At 39.8% G+C, this 20707-nt stretch overlaps 1 protein-coding gene across 3 annotated transcripts; it reads left to right on the top strand.

Annotated features, from left to right (window-relative positions):
- Window positions 1-3308: 3308 nt before the first annotated feature.
- Window positions 3309-16997, top strand: cdca4 (cell division cycle associated 4). 3 transcript variants are annotated; one of them, XM_087175782.1, is made up of 3 exons: window positions 10042-10218; window positions 13870-14007; window positions 14361-16997. In XM_087175782.1, the coding sequence occupies exon 3, from the start codon at window positions 14370-14372 to the stop codon at window positions 15288-15290; it is 921 nt and encodes a 306-aa protein (XP_087031908.1). In that variant the 5' UTR covers window positions 10042-10218; window positions 13870-14007; window positions 14361-14369; the 3' UTR covers window positions 15291-16997. The 3 variants fall into 3 exon arrangements, with proteins under 3 accessions (XP_087031907.1, XP_087031908.1, XP_087031906.1); XM_087175781.1 differs by lacking the exons at window positions 10042-10218; window positions 13870-14007 and adding an exon at window positions 3309-3446; XM_087175780.1 differs by lacking the exon at window positions 13870-14007 and having other exon boundaries at window positions 10047-10218.
- Window positions 16998-20707: the final 3710 nt, after the last annotated feature.

The following is a 20707-nucleotide window of genomic DNA, read 5'->3' as shown; positions in this document are numbered from 1 at the left end:
CTCTTGCTGGTCTCAAACACCTCTTGAAGATGTAAACATGAAACATTACAATCTTTATAGGGAACTATTAGGTCAGAAATTGATGATCCAGCATGAAGTAGGAGTGGGAAGGTCAACTCGGGGAAAAAGGAGAGAAGAGGGTCTGAGCAATAGGATTCAGCTGGGACACACTAAACAAAAGTCATCTGTATTTCTCATTGGAAAGCACCAACCAAACACATGGAAGGACCTAAAAACAATATTCGCAAACAGCTTTTCACGTGACACAACACTGATACCAAGGCTATAAGAATCCTGTAACACTACATTAAGAGAAGACGAATGAAAACTTTGAATACGTACAATTATTTCTTTTAGTTTTCTGATTGACTGATGCTTTGTTTGTTGTTTTCTTACTGATTTGTTTCAAAGTCTCTCACAGCTCATTCAGCTTGTAAAGAGTATCGTGCCTTAAACCAGTTTTTCCAAGTTCAGTTTGAACAGGTCGTACAACTAATGTGAAAACGTCCTGTAACCTGACGCTGTACGTGCTGCGTGTATATGAGAGCAGAGAGCAGAGGTAATGACACATTTATTGTAGTGGGGCCATACAGATAAAAGAAAGTGTTACTGCAGTGACATGAACATAACTGGTAGAAAAATAACTGTTAGTTACCCTTATAATGGCATGTCCTAAACTTTTACAGAGCTCACAGTAAACACATTCCTCCAGTAAGCAGAATTTACATATTACACAGTAGCAGGGAGGGAACTGTGCTGTTTCAAAAATCCTATTCCCCTTGTCACTCAACACTATACTATACTGCTGTGCAGGAGGCTTGTGTATGAGAAAAGACTTGTTTGACATCATTCCTATCACTTAAAATTTCTGAAATGAATTGTTTGACCCTCAACAACACCTCCGCACCCCCCAGGCCTGGTGTCAAGCATAATTATTGCACCTGTGAGATTCCAGATCACTGAAGAAATCTAATCAGCTGTTTTTTTTGTCTGAAACCCAGTCCTCCAACACATTTTTACAAGGTTTCTGAAAGACATCATTAATAGGAAGGCAGATTAAACTAATTACAAAGAGCAAAAAACAAAAAAACAAAAACCTCCATGGCACTGGTAATAAGCATCACCAGCACTGATAATTACTGATAATTACCCCTGTCAGATTCAAAGGGTGGCATGTGTGGTCGACTAGAGAGAGAAAAACAGACAACTGAAAAGACTCTGAAGGTGGTTGATGGCAGTGATTAAGTTTTAAAAAGGGAAAATTCAGTAAGAGATAAACTGTATTTTAGATCGTTATTCAAACTGCAATTTAGAAGCTTACAAACCCAACTATAAAGGAGAACACATCATTTTAAGACCCCATTAACATCTGGCATTAAAAACATAATTTCAATTAAGATGCATAAATAACATCCACTTGCATTTACGATTAGTGGTTTCTGATTTTCTGCAATATGTAATCAGTATATATATTGATTGTATGAACTATAGGGAGGTCCCACAACTCACTGAATAAATCTCCATCTGTACATTTATCTGTTATTGACACCTTAAAATCAGATGATTCACCTTGTTACTGATACAAATTATTACCAAAAACCTTAAAGATAAGGAAGACAAAAGCAAGAAAACAAACAAACTTGTTATAGAGGATTTGATTATTGAAATAATTTCCCTCTATTGGAAAGTTTGTTTTCTCTGTGTTTTATGAGAGTAAGAGCAAAAGCCCTCAGTCAAACATGTGACTTGTTACATTGGGGATTTTGGCTGTTTGTAATTGTGGTTTCATGAATGAAAACAAACTGCGTGAACCACACTCATACCTGCTGACGATGGCTGAGATCTGAACATGATGTGAACTCAGCTCTACCCCAGATGTGATCTTGTAGCTCTGACCTACATTCGGATCGTAAAAACCTGTGTACTTTTCCTGCGTATCCACCTTATCTGGTTAGACTATCTCCAAAATGTATAGTTTATCCACATGTTAATTCAAGATCTAAATAAGGCTGTACACTATGAAGCAGATGCTTTTGTCCAAAGCCACACAAATGTGGTCAAAGTTTCTCTCATCTTGATTTTTTTTGGTGAGACTATTTCAAATGAAACCATCTGAGAAGTTTAGAGGGGAAATCTCTCTTCACTGGAAATGTTATCAAGGCATAGAAATCTGTACTGTGACAAGGGGTCACAAGCCACATACAGTAGATTTGGAAAAAAGATAATATCTTTTTATTTAAAAATCCTAATGTGCAAAGGTACTTGTACCTATATCTGTTACATAAATGTAATGGAGCAAAAAGTATGAAATGTAGTACAATTATCTCAAAATTGTGTATAGTAGTAGTAAAGTATAGTACTTGAGTAATGGTACTTAGTTACTTTCCACCACTAGGTATTTTCTACTTTTATTCAATGACAGAAACTACCTAAATACATTTATTCTAGCTTCTTCACACTTCTACTACTTTAAGACCTTTGTGTTTTTTCTACCACCACTTTTAAGGATAAATCATTTCTCCACCACTTATTTTCTTCTTTAATTTCTTATAAGAGTGGTAGTAGATGTAAAGAGTGCTTAGCCAAAATCACTTTTATTTTTTAAATTCTTGTTCTTGATGCCAACCACAGGCTCTAACTTGTTTGCCACATTGGTCCTGTTCAGACCTAACATCCGGTGGTGATCCGACCACAGGTGGAGCTATATAAGTTCAGGTGTGAAGGCATCCAAGACGCACTGAGGAGCATTTGAGACCCGATCACTCAGACCACATTCAGAGGTGGTCTGGGCCGCATGTTTCCGCATTCTTTGACGCAAATGCGTCCTGGGCCACACTGAAGGACCGCCTACTCCAGTGACGTCATCTGCCTCAGTCTAATTAGTCCCGCCACAGTTTCATAACGAACTCATAATATTTTATTATTAAACTTTATTTATTTCTCTGTAAGATCTGTATGCGGCGCTTTCATTTAAACCCCTCCTTGCCCCGCTCGTTAAACCACAACGTATACCAGTTTATTTGCATATAAAGCGGGGGGGGGGGGGGGGGGGGATGAAATCCGATCACAAGTGGTCAATCGAGATGCACGTGGAGAAACATTTTTTTAAAGCCAGGTGTGCACTGACCAACTTAAAACTGACCACTTGTGATCGGGTCATTGAAGACGCATATTAATACCATGTCTGAACATGATCGTTAAAGCATTATTAGGAGAGAAAAGCAGGGCGAAATCATTAGAGAGGAATCCCAGGCATATGGCTGCTTTGTCGGCTCCCCTCCCCCCTCCCTTCCTTCCCTCCTGCCGTCCGCTCCGCAGCAGCAGCAGGACAGAGGTAGTTCAGGTTTTTGAAGCCGTGGCATGAATAATCTCATCTGAACTTTATCTCCGCTTTCCCTGCCGTCGATCCTATGACTGAGACTCGAATCAAATAACACAGACACGGGGTGAGTACTGCTACCCAACCGCCCGGTGGTGTCGTTTTAACCGGGCACCCGGGACGGCGGTTTGTTGTTAGTGGGAACTTAACGGCCGAGCCGCCGCGAAAACTCTTGTTTCTGGCTAGAAAAAGGAGGAAGGACCGCGGAGGATTGTGGTGGGTGGGTGGGTAGGCGCTCTCCACAGCCGGCTCCGATTTGCCGATCGTGGTTACAGTATGTTGTTGACGGGGGGAAATGTGAATATTAATACTCTCGTGTCTTTTAAGTTTAATTATTAATTTAGTACGGCCAGCTTTGGAGGTGCTGGGCTTTCAGCGTGCAGTGGCGGTTGGGCCACGATGGGAGCCATTGATGCTAGTTCTGGCTCCTAGCATAGAACAACACAAGTGCTCGGTTTAATAATAATGTTTTATACCAAACTCTGTATTTAGCACCTCTATCTGACATATACGGTTATATATTATTGCGTAATAGTAGTATTTGACTTAAGTGCCGTTCGACCAGATTCATTTTCTGTGCACTTGTTATAGTTTTTGAACACCATATATGTCAGCATTTTCTCATTAAATCTCGTGACATAAGAGCAAAACACGACTGTGTGAAGTTTAAAATGAAAGTTGTGCGTATGGTTTAATTGTACTGGAAATGATCTCGAGCTCAATCACTACAATTAAGCATCTAAAGCAGACAACATGGGTCTTAAAATTAGTCTGTATTTACACTGCTCAAAAAAAAAAATCATCACAGTATAACACCAAGTCAGTTAAACTTCAGTGATATCAATCTGTCCATTAAGGAAGCACAAGTGACAACAGGTGCAATGGAGAGGCAGAGGCAAGGCAACCCCCCAAAAAGGGAATGGTTTTGCATGCGGTGGCCACAGGCCCTGTCCAGACCTGGTATTAACATGCGTCTTCAATGACCCGATCACAAGTGGTCAGCTCTAAGTTCGTCAGTTCATACCTGGCTTTAAAATGCGTCTCCACGTGAATCTCGATTGACCACTTGTGATTAGATTTCTCACCCCCCCCCCCCCTTTATATGCAAATAAACAGGTATGAGTTGTTGTTTTTAGCCAATCGACAGACGGGTCCGGTGTGTGTGTGTGTGTGTGTGAGCAAATAAAAGCGATAAAGTTTGATCTATTTGAAATAGTAGAATATTTTCTGTTCATTGTGAAACTGTGGCGGGACTAATTAGACTGAGGCAGAGGACGTCACTGGAGTAGGCGGTCCTTCAGTGTGGCCCAGGACGCATTTGCGTCCACACTGCTAAAAGAATGCGGACACATGCAGCCCAGACCACCTCTGAATGTGGTCTGAGTGATCGGATCTCAAATGCTCCTCAATGCGTCTTGGATGCCTTCACACCTGAACTCATAGCTGTCCACCTGTGATTGTATCACCAGAAACGGATGTTAATACCAGGTCTGAACAGGACCACAGGCAATTGCTCTCTCCTAATCCTTCCTGACTGATTCCTCTCTAGTTTTGTGTTTTGCTAGTGTCCTTGTCACTACTGGTGGCATGAGGCGGTACCTGCAGCCCAATCAGGTTGCACAGATAGTCCAGCTCCTCCAGGATGGCACATCCATACATGTGGTTGCAGGAAAGTTTGCTATGTCTCCCAGCACAGTCTCAAGAGCATGGAGGCGATACCAGGAGACCGGCTGTTACATGAGGAGAGCTGGACAGGGCCGTACAAGGGCATCAACCCAGCAGCAGGACCGTTACCTGCTCCTTTGTGTGAGGAGGAACGGGAGGAGCACTGCCAAAGCCCAACAACGTGACCTCCAGCAGGCTACTGGTGTGCATGTTTCTGACCAAACTGTCAGAAACAGATTCCATGAGGGGGGCATGAAGGCCCGAAGTCCTCTAGTGGGACCTGTGCTCACAGCCCAGTACTGTGCAGCTCGACTGGCATTCGCCAGAGAATACCAGAATTGGCAGGTCCACCATTGGTGCCCCGTTCTCTTGTTCTCTTCACAGATGAGAGCAGGTTCACACTGAGCACATATAACAGGCGTGAAAGAGTCGGCAGACGGTGCGGTGAACGTTGTGCTGCCTGTAACATCATCCAGCATGACCGGTTTGGTGGTGGGTCAGTGATGGTCTGGGGAGGCATATCCTTAGAGGGTCACACAGACCTCCATGTCATAGCCAACGGTCCCCTGATGGCTGTTAGGTACCGGGATGAAATCCTCAGAGCGATTGTCAGACCTGACGCTGGTGCAGTGGGCCCTGGGTTCCTCCTGGTGCAGGACATTGCCCGGCCTCATGTGGCCAGAGTGTGTAGGCAGTTCCCGGATGACGAAGGCATTAATGCCATTGACTGGCCCTCACGTTCCCCTGACTTTAAATCTAATTGAGCACCTATGGGACGTTATGTATCAGTGCATCCGACGCTGCCAAGTACTGCCACAGACTGTCCAGGAGCTCACTGATGCCCTGATCCAGGTCTGGGAGGAGATCCCCAAGTCAATCAACTAATTGTTTCGGCCCTAGAATAATACATTCAAAAGCATTAATTAAGAAAATAATGTAGCACTTTAAGTATATGAGATTTTGGTTAGTAATGTCCTTTCACATCCTGTAGGTCTGAGAACTAGAGTGTCTGATAGACCTACAGGATGTGAGAAACACACTAGACACTGTTGTAGGATGTAACATTAGTCTGCCACAGGTGCCTGATCACAGTGATCAAGCTATAAGCCATTTCCAGTCTGAACATGGTCTGCTGTTTTACAATAAGGAAAATAAAACAAATATTGATCATAACTGTAGATTTATGGCATTTACAATTAACTCGATCCAAGTCAAATCCTTGAGATTTAGCGCCAAAATGCTAAACTATAGAGTGTTCAAAAAACATATTTATCAATATACCTGTAAAAAAATTCTCATGTCCCAAACTGTTTTCTCTTCTCTGTGCAGTGTGCTTTCTCTCAGGTTGTAGGTCTTCCTGGTTGTATCTCATTTTCTATTTGAATTTTGACACGTTGTTTTTCCTTTAGGGAGATAGTGCTCTCTAGTGTCTCTTATTTAACAGGGGACAACATATGTCAGAAGACGACATATGTCCATAACTGTTTTCTCACTCTTTGTATTTTAGATCTCCAGGCACCTTCATAAATGACTTTTTTCCTATTCTGTCCACTGTCAGGAAATGTTACTCAATGCAAGCGAGGATTCAAAGACCTCCAGACTCCCAAGCCGTTCAGTGTCCATTAGATAAACTTCTTTGTTTTGGTATGGATTGTAACCTCTTAAAATGTGGTGCTGGTTTAGTTCACTCATCTGATCAGTCAGGTGAAGACAGCAGGTGTAATTGAGTCTTTCTTTCTCATTTTATGTTTGGTTTTAAGTGTGAAAAGAAGCACAGTAAGTCCCTCTATTGAAGTGTGAAAAATAGTGTATAATCAGTCCTACTTAGTTAGAAGTCACTCATTTTTTGATTTAGCATTTGATTACATGTTGATTAAATGTTAAAGTATGTGGTGTTTTGTCATCACAGTTTCTGGCTTTAAAATCTTGCATTACATCCCTGAGTGAACAATGTGTTTATTGTAAAATGCTATATAATTTAAACAGATTATAGGGCCTTAGTTTTGCCTGATAAACAATTTGTGCCTTGTTGTTTTGCAGATGATATTTGACAATAACTGCAGTGTCTAGTGCATTTAGTTTCATTTTAGTTTCCTCAAAATAGGGGGCAGTTTGTGTAAAATTGTTAACAACTCTTTGCTGTTGTTTTTATTTTGTAAACCCTATTGCTGTGCTTTGGAGTCCAACCTGTATGAATATTATTTTCATTGTACCCTTGGTTTAACTTTTTGTGATTGTTTTTTTAGAAACTGTATCACAAATAGAAATTTGAAGCAAGTGAAATCTTTCACCCAAATGCCCTGCCCACAGGTTTTACACAGAGGAGACACAGCCGGACACTGCGCACTATTTTTCTGTCTGATGGAAAATTAAATGCCACAGGCTGCTGTTCAGAGCTCAGTCTCCTCTTTACTTGCATCTCATTCATTTTGGACAGTCAGAGGGCCTTTAATGTTAGCAGGAGTGTTGTTTTGTTCCTGTAAGTCATCTGTGTATTTGAAGTGGTGTGTAATAAGGAAGTGACTCTCTAAAGGGAAAATTCAGTAAGAGATAAACAGTGTATTTTGAATTGTTATTCAAACTGCAGTTTTGAAGATTTTAAACCCAACTATAAAGGAGAACACATCATTTTAAGACCCCATTAACATCTGGCATTAAAAACATAATTTCATCAAGATGCATTAATAACATCCACTTGCAGTTACACTTGGTGTTTTCTCATTTTTCTTTTGCAATTTGTAATCAGTATATATCAATTGCATCAAGGATTAGGGAAGGTCCATAACTCACTGCATAAATCTCAATCTGTACAACATCTGTTATTGACACCTTCAAATCAGATGATTGAGTTTGTTGTTGATACAAATTATTACCAAAAACATTTAAGGTAAGAAAGACATAAGCAACTAAACAAACAAACTTGTTATAGAGGATTTGATTATTGAAATAATTTCCCTCTATTGGAAAGTTTGTTTTCTCTGTGTTTTATGAGAGTAAGAGCAAAAGCCCTCAGTCAAACATGTGACTTGTTACATTGGGGATTTTGGCTGTTTGTAATTGTGGTTTCATGAATGAAAACAAACTGCGTGAACCACACTCACACCTGCTGACGATGGCTGAGATCTGAACATGATGTGAACTCAGCTCTACCCCAGATGTGATCTTGTAGCTCTGACCCACATTCGGATCGTAAAAACCTGTGTACTTTTCCTGCGTATCCACCTTATCTGGATAGACTATCTCCAAAATGTATAGTTTATCCACATGTTAATTCAAGATCTAAATAAGGCTGTACACTATGAAGCAGATGCTTTTGTCCAAAGCCACATAAAAATGTCCTCTAAGGGGAAAGAGCCTGGTCAAAGTTTCTCTTATGTTTGATTTTTATTGGTGAAAGTGGGAAATTTCATCTCTTTGGGTCTCAGACAGTTTTTTAAATGAAACCATCTGAGAAGTTTAGAGGGGAAATCTCTCCTCAGTGCAACTGTTAACAAGGCATAGAAATCTGAAATGTGACATGGGGCCACAAACAACATAGGTTTGGAGAAAAAAAATGGTTTGGTTTAATATTTCATAACACATATCTTATAAGCTTATCATAATGGTCTTTTAATGAAAGGTCCTAATGTGTGAAAATGCAATTATCTTAAAATTGTGCTTAAGTACAGTACCTGAGTCACTGTAGTTACTTCCCTCTTCTGGGCATTGTTACTCAGTGGCAGCAACTAACATATTAGAAGTACTTTTATAATGTATTATGATGTTCCATTATAGGTTAAACTACCCAGCAGTACATGAAGTAGCTAAAACTGGCCCCGCCTTTACCTGATGCAATTTCCTGATGTCTGCTAGAGAGTCATTTTTGAACACTTCATACAGGATGTCAGAATTTTCTTCTTAAATCTTGTTAAAACAGTGTCAACTAAATTTACTGTGAAGGCTCTTAAATGAGAACATAACAGGAATATGTTGGTTTAAATATATCTGTTAAAAAGCTATATTAGCAGCAGTATCAATAATGGGTGCATAGTACAGCACAATAACCATTCACAATAAAGTTTGTAATGTTTAAAACTGTCAGAGGTTTTTGTTCACTTTAAGGATGTAGATTTTTGGTGTAGATGTATTGAGTTTCATAGGGCTTTTGTTATTTACCTGCTGCAACATGAGATGATACCTACATCTAAATATAACAGGCTGAATATGAATTATTCTGAAATGGGCCATTATGAGTATTCTTACTTTTAGTACTTTAAGTATATTTTGATGCTAATACATTTGTACTTTTACTGAAGTAAAATTTTGAATGCAGGACTTTTACTTGTAACTGAGTATTTCTACACAGTAGTATTACTACTTTACCAAACGGGTTTGAAACCAGTGGTTTAATCTTCAATAATGCATCATAACATATGAGCTTAACATAATATATATATTTTTTAAAATCCTGATGTGGAAAGGTACGTGTACCTTTAACTGTTATATAAATGTAATGGAGTAAAGGTCAAATACTTCGGTGTGAAATGTAGTACAAATATCTCAAAATTGTGCTTAAGTCAGTACTTGAGTAATTGTACTTAGTTACTTTCCACAACTAGGTATATCTACTTAAACTCATTGACAGAAACTACCTAAATACATTTATTCTAATACTACACTTGTGCAATTTTGAGGTATTTGTACTTTACTTGAGTATTTCCACGCCTGTACTACTACTTTTTATTTACATTTAGGACCTTTGTATTTTTTCTACCACCGCTTTTAAAGATAAATAATTCCTCCACCGCTTATTTTTTTGTTTATTTTCTGATAATAGTGGAAGTAGATGTAAATGTGATGTGCAGATCGGTTAACCAAATCACTTTTGTTTTTTTTTTAATTCTTGTTCTTGACGCAAACCAAAGGCTTTCACTTGTTTGCCACATTAAAGCATTAGTAGGAGAGAAAAGCAGGGAGAAATCATTAGAGAGGAATCCCAGGCATATGGCTGGCTTTTGTCGGCTCCCCTCCCCCCTCCCTTCCTTCCCTCCTGCCGTCCGCTCCGCAGCAGCAGCAGGACAGAGGTAGTTCAGTTTTTGAAGCCGTGGCATGAATGATCTCATCTGAACCTGATCTCCGCTTTCCCTGCCGTCGATCCTATGAGCGAGACGGGAATAAAATAACACAAACACGAGGTGAGTACGGCTACCCAACCGCCCGGTGATAGTCGTTTTAACCAGGCACCCGGGCGGCGGTTTGTTGTTTTTGGGAACTTAACAGCCGAGCCGCGGCGAAAAACTCTTGTTTTTGGCTAGAAAAGGAGGAAGGACCGCGGAGGATGGGTGGTGGTGGGTGGGCGCTTTTTGGCTAATTAGCTTGCTAGCATTCTTTTTTTTTTTGGTGATGGTGGTGGGGGGGGGAGGGAGTAAGAGGAAATTGCCAAAGAAGGCCAAAGTGAAACGAATGCCAAGCGTTTTGTTGCCCCACGGAGGCATCGTTTTTCCGTTTCACTGAACATCTTTAGCCCAGTTAGCCAGCGGCAGCTCGTAAGTCAGCTCCGTAGCATAGCTAGCCGGCTAGCTGTTAGCTACTAGCGCAAAATGGCCTCATTGTCGCTCGGTAGCTCTGATGCTGAAAAGACAAAGCATGCGGCAGTCACGGCCAGCAGCTCGGAGCCGTTCTCCACAGCCGGCTCCTCCGGCTTTAATTTGCCGGTCGGTAGTGCTTACAGTATGTTGTTGATGGGAAAATGTGAATATTAATGCTGCCGTGTTTGTAAGTTTAATTATTAATTTAGTACGGCGAGCTTTGGAAGTGCTGGGCTTTCAGTGTGCAGTGGGGGATGGGCCATGCTAGGAGCCATTGACGTAAAGCGAGGCTGCATTTTGTTTGGCTTCTGGCTCCTAGCATTGAACAAGACAAGTACTCGGTTTAGTAATGATATTTTTTAAAACCAAACTCTGTATTTAGCACCTCTATCTGACATATACACTTATATATCATTGTGTAAGAGTAGTATCTGACTGAAGTGCTGTTCAACCAGATTCATTTTATGTGCGCTTGATTACTCATTTCCTGATATCTGCTAGACAAGTTTTTGAACACCATATATGTCAGCATTTTCTCGTTAAATCTCGTGACTAAATTTACTGTTAAGAGCATAACGAGACTTTATAGGGTTTAAATGAACGTTGTTCTATGGTTTAATTGTGCTGGAAATGATATAGAGCTCAATCACTACAATTAACTATCTAAAGCAGACAAGATAGGCATTAAAAATTGGATGTATTTATATTTAGCTGGGTGCATAGATTAGCACCATAACCACACACATTGAAGTTTCTAATGTATAAAACATTTTAAAGATGTTTTAGTTCTCCTTTGAATTGTAGGTTTTTAATGTATATTTGTTCATGTTATTGTGATGTGTTTTTTGATATTTTCTCTTAAAAGGTGTTCATATTATTGTGTACATCAGTCATGGTTTTGGGAACCTGCTGGAAATGGTTGTCAATTCACTGGAAAATATAGGACTGAAACAACAATTTTCATTATTGATTGACCTGGTGATTATTATTTTGAATATTTTTAAGTTTATTAAATGTCAACAAATCAGTCAGAGGTCTTACTTTGTCTGACCAACTACCAATACTCAGAGATAAAAATACAAGACAAGACAAATACGTTCATTTGAGAGGCTGGAACTGGATCATGTTTGACATTTCTTTCACTATTTTTGCTTGAAAAAACGGTGAAACTATTAATCAGTAATCAAAGCTGAAAAAATGTTTTTTTTTTGGGTCAATCGACTAATTGTTTCAGCCCTAGATAAATACATTCAAAAGCATTAATTAAGAAAATAATGTAGCACTGTTAGTATCTGAGATTTTGGTTAGTAATAGAAAGTAGATAGAGAGTGTCTGATAGACCTACAGGATGTGAGAAACACACTAGACACTGTTGTAGGATGTAACATTAGTCTGCCACAGGTGCCTGATCACAGTGATCAAACTATAAGCCATTTCCAGTCTGAACATGGTCTGCTGTTTTACAATAAGGAAAATAAAACAAATATTGATCATAACTCTGTAGATTTATGGAATTTACAATCACTTAATTCAGCAAAAATCCTTGAGATTTAGCGCCAAAATGCTAAACTATAGAGTGTTCAAAAAACATATTTATCAATATACCTGTAAAAAATTCTCATGTCCCAAACTGTTTTCTCTTCTCTGTGCAGTGTGCTTTCTCTCAGGTTGTAGGTCTTCCTGGTTGTATCTCATTTTCTATTTGAATTTTGACACGTTGTTTTTCCTTTAGGGAGATAGTGCTCTCTAGTGTCTCTTATTTAACAGGGGACAACATATGTCAGAAGACGACATATGTCCATAACTGTTTTCTCACTCTTTGTATTTTAGATCTCCGGGCACCTTCATAAATGACTTTTTTCCTATTCTGTCCACTGTCAGGAAATGTTACTCAATGCAAGCGAGGATTCAAAGACCTCCAGACTCCCAAGCCGTTCAGTGTCCATTAGATAAACTTCTTTGTTTTGGTATGGATTGTAACCTCTTAAAATGTGGTGCTGGTTTAGTTCACTCATCTGATCAGTCAGGTGAAGACAGCAGGTGTAATTGAGTCTTTCTTTCTCATTTTATGTTTGGTTTTAAGTGTGAAAAGAAGCACAGTAAGTCCCTCTATTGAAGTGTGAAAAATAGTGTATAATCAGTCCTACTTAGTTAGAAGTCACTAATTTTTTGATTTAGCATTTGATTACATGTTGATTAAATGTTAAAGTATGTGGTGTTTTGTCATCACAGTTTCTGGCTTTAAAATCTTGCATTACATCCCTGAGTGAACAATGTGTTTATTGTAAAATGCTATATAATTTAAACAGATTATAGGGCCTTAGTTTTGCCTGATAAACAATTTGTGCCTTGTTGTTTTGCAGATGATATTTGACAATAACTGCAGTGTCTAGTGCATTTAGTTTCATTTTAGTTTCCTCAAAATAGGGGGCAGTTTGTGTAAAATTGTTAACAACTCTTTGCTGTTGTTTTTATTTTGTAAACCCTATTGCTGTGCTTTGGAGTCCAACCTGTATGAATATTATTTTCATTGTACCCTTGGTTTAACTTTTTGTGATTGTTTTTTTAGAAACTGTATCACAAATAGAAATTTGAAGCAAGTGAAATCTTTCACCCAAATGCCCTGCCCACAGGTTTTACACAGAGGAGACACAGCCGGACACTGCGCACTATTTTTCTGTCTGATGGAAAATTAAATGCCACAGGCTGCTGTTCAGAGCTCAGTCTCCTCTTTACTTGCATCTCATTCATTTTGGACAGTCAGAGGGCCTTTAATGTTAGCAGGAGTGTTGTTTTGTTCCTGTAAGTCATCTGTGTATTCGAAGTCGTGTGTAATAAGGAAGTGACTCTACTTTTCTTCCCCTCCTCAGTGAAGAGAAAGTGAAAATCTTGTTCAACTAGTTTTTTAAGCGTGGCGTGTGTAGACCCGGAAACCTGATATCCCTTGTAAATATTAGTGGTTCATGGTGGTATACTGTGTTGTGAATATTGTGAATGCTCTTATTTTCATATTGTTATCACTTTTACCCCTTAAAAGCACCTTATTGATTAGGATATCTTTTTGATTTTCTTGATCACAGGTGGCAGTGGGAAAGAATATAAGTGCACTGATCATGTAACTTGAGTGCTGTTTTTGTTTTCTGACAAAGGTCTCTCTAGTCTGTGCTTACTTTGATGCAGCGTCCGCATTTAGTTGGTAACCATGCTATTTTCGGTGGCTCAGTGGTCTGTTAAAAGTGTGGTTGTTCCGCCCAGCAGGAGTCTTGCCTCAGACTGGCCTAAAATGGGCAGAAATGGTGCTGAACAAAAGCTGCTTGTCGCTCGTACAAAAGTACTTGAAGCGTTGCAGCCGGGACCAAGCTGCATTGCTATTGCCTGTGCCTCTCAACAGGAAAGGTATAGCAAACTTTAAGAAAAAAACAACTACAACAAACAATTTACTGTTTACTGTAATTCACAAAGAGTTTAAGCCTGTAGAGTTTATTTATAAAATCACAGCTGCTGTGCAGCAGATTGTAGCGCTAGCTCCCTCATGTCCACACACACATATTACACCACATAGCCTCATTACGTCACACATATACATTATTAATTACATGGCACTTATTGTTTTCACTACGACCCTAGCTAGTGAAATTCAGAACAGTAGGCATTTTGTGTGTTTGTCAGTGTGATACATTTGTTGATGCCCACAAGTGTTTTGCCGTCGGGTGTCTGACTGTGTTTTTGTCTCCTCACCATCATCACAGAGAGACAACATGTTCCCGAAGGGCACCAAACGCAAGTTCTCAGACTCCGGGGAGGAGCCGGTCTCCAGCGGCGACCAGGGCCAGGCGGGATCATCTGTGGCGGCTCGGACGCTGTCGTCCTCTTACAGCCTGCAGCGGCAGTCACTGCTTGACATGTCGCTGATCAAGCTGCAGCTCTGCCACATGCTGGTGGAGCCCAACCTGTGCCGCTCGGTGCTAATCGCTAACACGGTGCGGCAGATCCAGGAGGAGATGACCCAGGACGGCACCTGGCAGATAATGACCCAGGCCCTGGCAGCTGCCCAGTGTCCCGCCGACCGCCTGGTGGCCACCGAGGTACTGTGCCGGCAGACGGACGCAGCGGCTCAGGCCGGGCAGAGCCCCAAACCATTCTCAGTGGTTGGGCTGGAAGAAGGTTACCACTCGGAGGAGGTGGTGATGGAGGGAGACGTTGAGACAGAGGTTACCATGTCCACCTTGTCGCCCGTCTCCCCCCAGCTGTCCTCTGCCTCTTACCTGGCTGGACCCTTTGGCATGGGGCCCTGCTGGGAGGAGGAAGAGGAAGACGGTGAGTGCGAGGAGGATGATGAGGAGGACAGTGAAGAGTGTGTGTCGGAGGGAGAGGAGGGAGACCGGGACCACCTGAGCGCAGACTCCAGAACAGGGGAGCAGGTTTTTGGGACTTTTGAGATCAAGCACCCAGCGCCGCCCCCTGACCCTGCGCTCGAGGAACTGTTTTCAGACGTGGACCCGTCCTACTATGACCTCGATACAGTGCTGACAGGCATGCAGAGCGCCCCCAAGATGGGGCCTTATGATCTGCTGGAGAGCCTTTCTTCTCACGGGCCGACGGCCCTGAGCTCCAGCTCGAGCTGCAGGTCAGACCTGAACGAACTGGACCACATCATGGAGATCATAGTGGGATCCTGAAACTCAGAACATTCCTCTGGCCTGTACTGATCCCACAGACTCTTTCCAGACTATGCACAGTACACGTGCATGTTCTGTATGTGGTATTGTTACACATGGAAATTGTTGAAGGTTTTGGGACAATTTGGGAAATTAACAGCAAAGCCAAGTAGATTTTGGGATTGGCTGTTAGAGATGTAGTTAGTCTCCTCTAACAACCACTTAGGCAAGTCGGCAGCTGTAGTTGGGACCTTCATCTTTTATTCAGAAAATGTAATTGGCAGTTGAAGTATTGAGGGTAAAATCAATAAATTTGGGGATTCACAAGCCTTCCAGGCCTGTGGGCAAAGCAGTTAGTTTCCTACTTTGTTGATGAAATCCCAAAACTCGACAATATCTGTGAGAAGGCAAAGATAATTACCTATACCATGATGCATTCTTATTTACGTACTTTCCATGTTTACGTCTGTCATTCATTCTGTCATACTAGCTCCTCCTGGTCGTACTCTCTGCCATTTTGTCCATTTCTATTTATTGTTACATGGACTGAGGAACAATTCTTCACACTACATGCATCAGAAACCAGAACAAATTGTAAATCCAAATCTATGAATCAATGCATATTTTCCTAAAGATTTGAGCAATTATGAATGGAATATATGTATATGTACGTATGTGTATATAGAAATATATTTTTTGCATTATACCGCTGGGGGATTTTTGCAAGTATCATTTGATATTATTATTATTTTTTTCTCTCCCAAGCGATTTTTAAAATTTTAATGTAGCCAGACTCGAGACAGTGTCTTCCCATGGTTTGGTATAACAAGTCGACTGTAACAGGTGTCAAGTCTGGCATCGTCACACTTTATAGGCGCTGTTCTTTCATTTTCTCTAAAGCTTTACACAGGGCAGGGAAATTACTGCCAGCCACCAACCAAACGCTGGTTAAGATTTGTCTGTTTCTGGTAAGTTTACAGGAGCCAGTGGACAAATTTTCTAAGTAAGTTTCCTGCCCTTCTTCTTTACAGATCTAATAACAATAATAATAGCAGCTTTTTTCCTGAAGCATTTGGAGAAACCCCGGGGTGATAACTGCATCAAGAAGCCATATTTCTTTCTCTCATTTGTTATAACTACAAATGAAGAATTCTTTGTGTTAACCCATCTAATTTATTGTTGTTTTTATTTATTGTATTTATTATATCTAGGTACAGACATGCCATATTGACTTCATTGGCCTGATGAAATTATATTTATCCAAATTTTGCCCTCCGTTTTGAATGCAGTACCTATTTATTCCTCACATTTTTTATTATTATTAGTAATAATAATGATAACAACCGGGTTACTATTCAAATCACTATGCAGCTCTGTCATACGTGTTTCAAAATGATTGTATATGACTCAAATGTCCTTTAATTCCTTTATGCAAACAGTTGCCTTTCTCCTAAAGATGTGGAAAATCAAATGCATTTTTCAAAATTGTTCCTTATCATCATGATGAAGAAATTAACTCAGGCAAACAAAATGTATTGACTAAAATACAGTATTACGACACGCTTGATACCTTACCGCAACACTCCTGAAGGATGTCACTCTGGTCTGAATGGGAGCTAGAACTTCAAAGACTAATTACCGTTGTAAAATGTATGCATTTTTTTATATTAAGGAAAAAACATTGTAGCATCTTTGTAAATATTTTTTATAATAAAAGGTGCAACTATTGATTGTGTGGTTTGAATTACTTATTTGAGTTTATAGGCATAAACAGTCTCCTTTTCTGTAATGGATCTTGTGGTTTCTATGTCTCCGTGTGGGCGACAGCTGTGGACGGAGCCTCGAGGAAATCTATTCAAATTTGGTAAAAACATTAACTTTGACTCGAGGATGAGTTGATTAGCTTTTGGTGGTCAAAGGTCAAGGCCACTGTGAGCTTACAAAACACATTTTTGGCCATAACTCATTAACTCATACACTAATCATGACACAATTCAAGACAAATGTCTAATAGGATTAAAATGATGAAGTGATATGACCTTTTATATCTAAAAGGTCAAAGGTCAGCTTCATTGTGACATCATAATGTTCTGCAAAAACACCGCTTGCCATTATTCAATGCTATAACTCAATAACAGAAAGATAGATTTTGACCATATTTCCTAAAACTTGACTGGTTTGCGGAGCCTTAAAACAGCAAGGTGGTAAATCTTGCTTTTTATATTTTACTGCTGTTTACTGCAAATCTTAAGGTAGTGACCTTTAGAGTTGCATGAGCTGAAAGAAGTATATATTTCTTTTGGTTCAGCAATAACCTATGAAAAGACCAAAACCAACAATATGTGAATTCTCCTCAATCCTCTCTGTAGCACCCCGGCCCGTTCATTTCTATAGAAGACAAATCTTTAAAGAAGGCGCCACAAAAATATTCTTTACTCAGCTTTTTTTAAATGGTTAAAAAACAAATTGGAAACTGTAGGTTTTAGTAAATGTTACTCGAACAGGAATATAGCGTGCACTGCTGTCAATATACTCACAAGTATTTCCATCTGCAGGACGTTGTATTGCAAATAAACTACAGTGCCCATGTTTATCATAACGAAGGACCACATCACCCAGAGCAACAGTGTGACTCATTGATGGGTTTGTAATAGTTTTTGGAAATAGTGGAGCTCTGTAGCACAGAGGATCAAGATATCTGAAGCTCTGGATACACAGTACGTGTAGGATCAATTCATTATTGGTGTTTGGTCTTTTCTAGATATATGTTGACGTTAGAAAAATTACAGAATTTTACTTCCCTTATCCTTTAACATGATGATAAGGGTAATTGGGCAGTTGTATGTCTAGACATTGTTGAAGGCCATTTTTAGTTTATCTGCGAATACAACAGTTATGTGTCTGTTCAATATGTAAATGATTATTTGATAACTCACTTAAACTGGATACCCTTTGAATTAACAAAAACATGCCTACATAGTCTCCTTTAACAGTGTTTATACTTGTTTTACATCAAATATTTTAAACAAAACTATTGCATTGATCAGGAAACATCTGATCTAACAATAAATACAGCTTAGCGTTCAATCTCAGCTTTCACGACTTGACAATTTCCAAACTAAGTGTTGGACAGGTAGAGATGTGACAGACAGTTGTGAAGCACGCAGGACCTGCTGTAGTACATGCAAAAACTTGTCCTCAGAACAATCGGGTAAATCCTGGAGGTGTTTAGTGTCTCTCATCGCTGCAGTAACGGAGAGTGTTTGTGTTTCCCGAGTAGAGTTACCTTTGTTGTAATGTAAAAATGCTGAACATGAATTAGATGTGGCCCAGCTGCAGTGGGAGCTTTGTCCTCACGTGCTGTCTCACATGTTGACACTGGAGCATGAGATCCTGCATTAGATTTGCAGAGATACAAACTTGCAATGGATTCAACTGAACAGGACTATTGTTTGTTTGCAGCTACATGCAGACAGCTAACCTGTTCACACTGGAGCCTCACTAAACTGATTTTAAATGTTCCATTAATAATGAATGCCGCTATTCAGTCAAATGAAGAGAGACCTTTCATATTCTTAAATATATAGCAATTAAATAAAACTCTCATAAAGTCTTGTCTGAAGCTGTCAGAAGGTATTTGTGCATAAAATTGTAGCTTGCTCTGCATGTTGGCCTGCCGCCTAGTCTTGGTTAGCCTATAGTTAAAGATTAATGGCCTCTTGGTGAGTCAGCAAAAAAAGGCAGCCCGAGGAAAAAACAAGTCATCAGAGAAAGAGACTATAGTGTCTTAAAAAGCAGAGACGGAGAAAACACGATGAATGTGATGCAGAGAATCCATGCAGTGTTTCAGAGATGCAGAAGAAATACAAAGTTTACACCATGTGATGTTGAGGGGGCATGTTTCTTTAACTTCTGACCTGTCTAGAAGGAATTACTCTTACTACTTCTATATAATATATATCATACTCTACTTATAATACACGTGTTAATCATGACTAATCATGTGTTGTCTGCTGTCAGGAAGCTACACCACCTTTAAAAACGTGTGTGAGTTCAGGGTTAATAAGTACTAACAGGCCACTGGTCTCATGCTGCCTTCAGGGGCTGCTCTTAAACTTGAGATCTCAAGTCAAGAAAACCCTTTGCCACACTCAAATTGAACACTTTGGTTGGAAATAATACAAGAACAGACCCTGTGGTTAAATTCTGTGTTTGTCTAACAAAGGTAAACTGTTTTCAAATCTTGTTGTTTCTCTGTATTTTTTATCTTTTAGCACTGATGTGAAAGTTAAAGAGCGCTCAGGCGCATTAGCTGTTTTGGTTTTAAGGTGGTTTTCAGTCGCCATGCAGTTCTGACATCAAAACACGACTAAATGTAGGTCATCAGACAATCCAATGCAATATTTTTACGTAATGTTGAATGTTTACTTTATGTTCATAAAAAGTGGAAAGAAGAAGTACAAGTTTCGCTGTGACAGCTTCAGGAGGAAGAGGCGGAAAAACGTGCATGAAGAGTTTCCTTATTTGGTGTTTGCCTTCTCCTCTTTCTGATCACATCCTCCCCCTTCCCTTCTGAGTCATCTGTCCCTTTAAAATGCTGCATTCAGGGTCTCACTGCAACTGTGGGCCTTCTAGATATTTCTAACATAGATACACTGATATTTGTTTGATATTGTTTTAATGTCTAAACACTTGAAAAACATGAGAATTTCTACATATTCTACATATTCCACTTTGGCCTCCTCTTTCATTCAAACTCACATAACAACTTCACAACCTTTTCAGTTACTTGGCACCAAAAAAACAAGTTGTAAGCCACAAAATCAAGAAATCCTGTTTTATGGAAATACTTAAAGAGGAACATGATAATTAAGAGTTAAAGAATGACAGTATAGATAAAAACTGATCTGATATTATCGGGTATCATATCCACAATAGTGGTTCTAGTCAGTGGTAGAAAAAAAACTGTACTTAAATAATATGTAGGGAAAATTAATTCAGTTTGGGGAAATATGTCGTTAAATCATTTGACCAGCGATTTAACTTCAGAATCAGCACGATAAAACTAACAGCCATTTCTCTTGGTGTCTATATGCACAAACTAACTTTTAACTTTTTTAAATCTTGTCTTGATATTCTTCTGTTTCCATGTAGGTTGAAAGAGTTCTAGAGGTTAACCAACGGTCAAACAGAGCAACAGTCCTCTGCTACTCAAGGGGTCTGTGGGGTCTGCAATGTGGCTCTTCAGTGCCATTAGCAGTCGCTAGCTGATCCAGTCTTATCTCTGCTTCCTCCAAAAAGGTCTTTGATTGTCTTTAAATGTAAACACCAGGCCCAGTTTGGTACCTGGTCCAAGCTGCAATTGACCTCACAGATAATTTATAATTGTGGGAAAGGCCCTCAGCCTTGGCGTTTATATGGGGGGGGGGGGGGGGGAG

This window comes from Seriola lalandi, unplaced genomic scaffold, assembly GCF_002814215.2.
Source record: "Seriola lalandi dorsalis isolate HSWRI2012SDOR001 ecotype SW California unplaced genomic scaffold, Sedor1 jcf7180002054497, whole genome shotgun sequence".
Classification (NCBI taxonomy): domain Eukaryota; kingdom Metazoa; phylum Chordata; class Actinopteri; order Carangiformes; family Carangidae; genus Seriola; species Seriola lalandi.
This window is presented reverse-complemented; position numbering and strand designations above follow the sequence as displayed.

Bases quoted from the DNA above. Each gene is read 5' to 3' on its own strand.
- cdca4 (XM_087175781.1), top strand. From the start codon at position 14,370: ATGTTCCCGAAGGGCACCAAACGCAAGTTCTCAGACTCCGGGGAGGAG.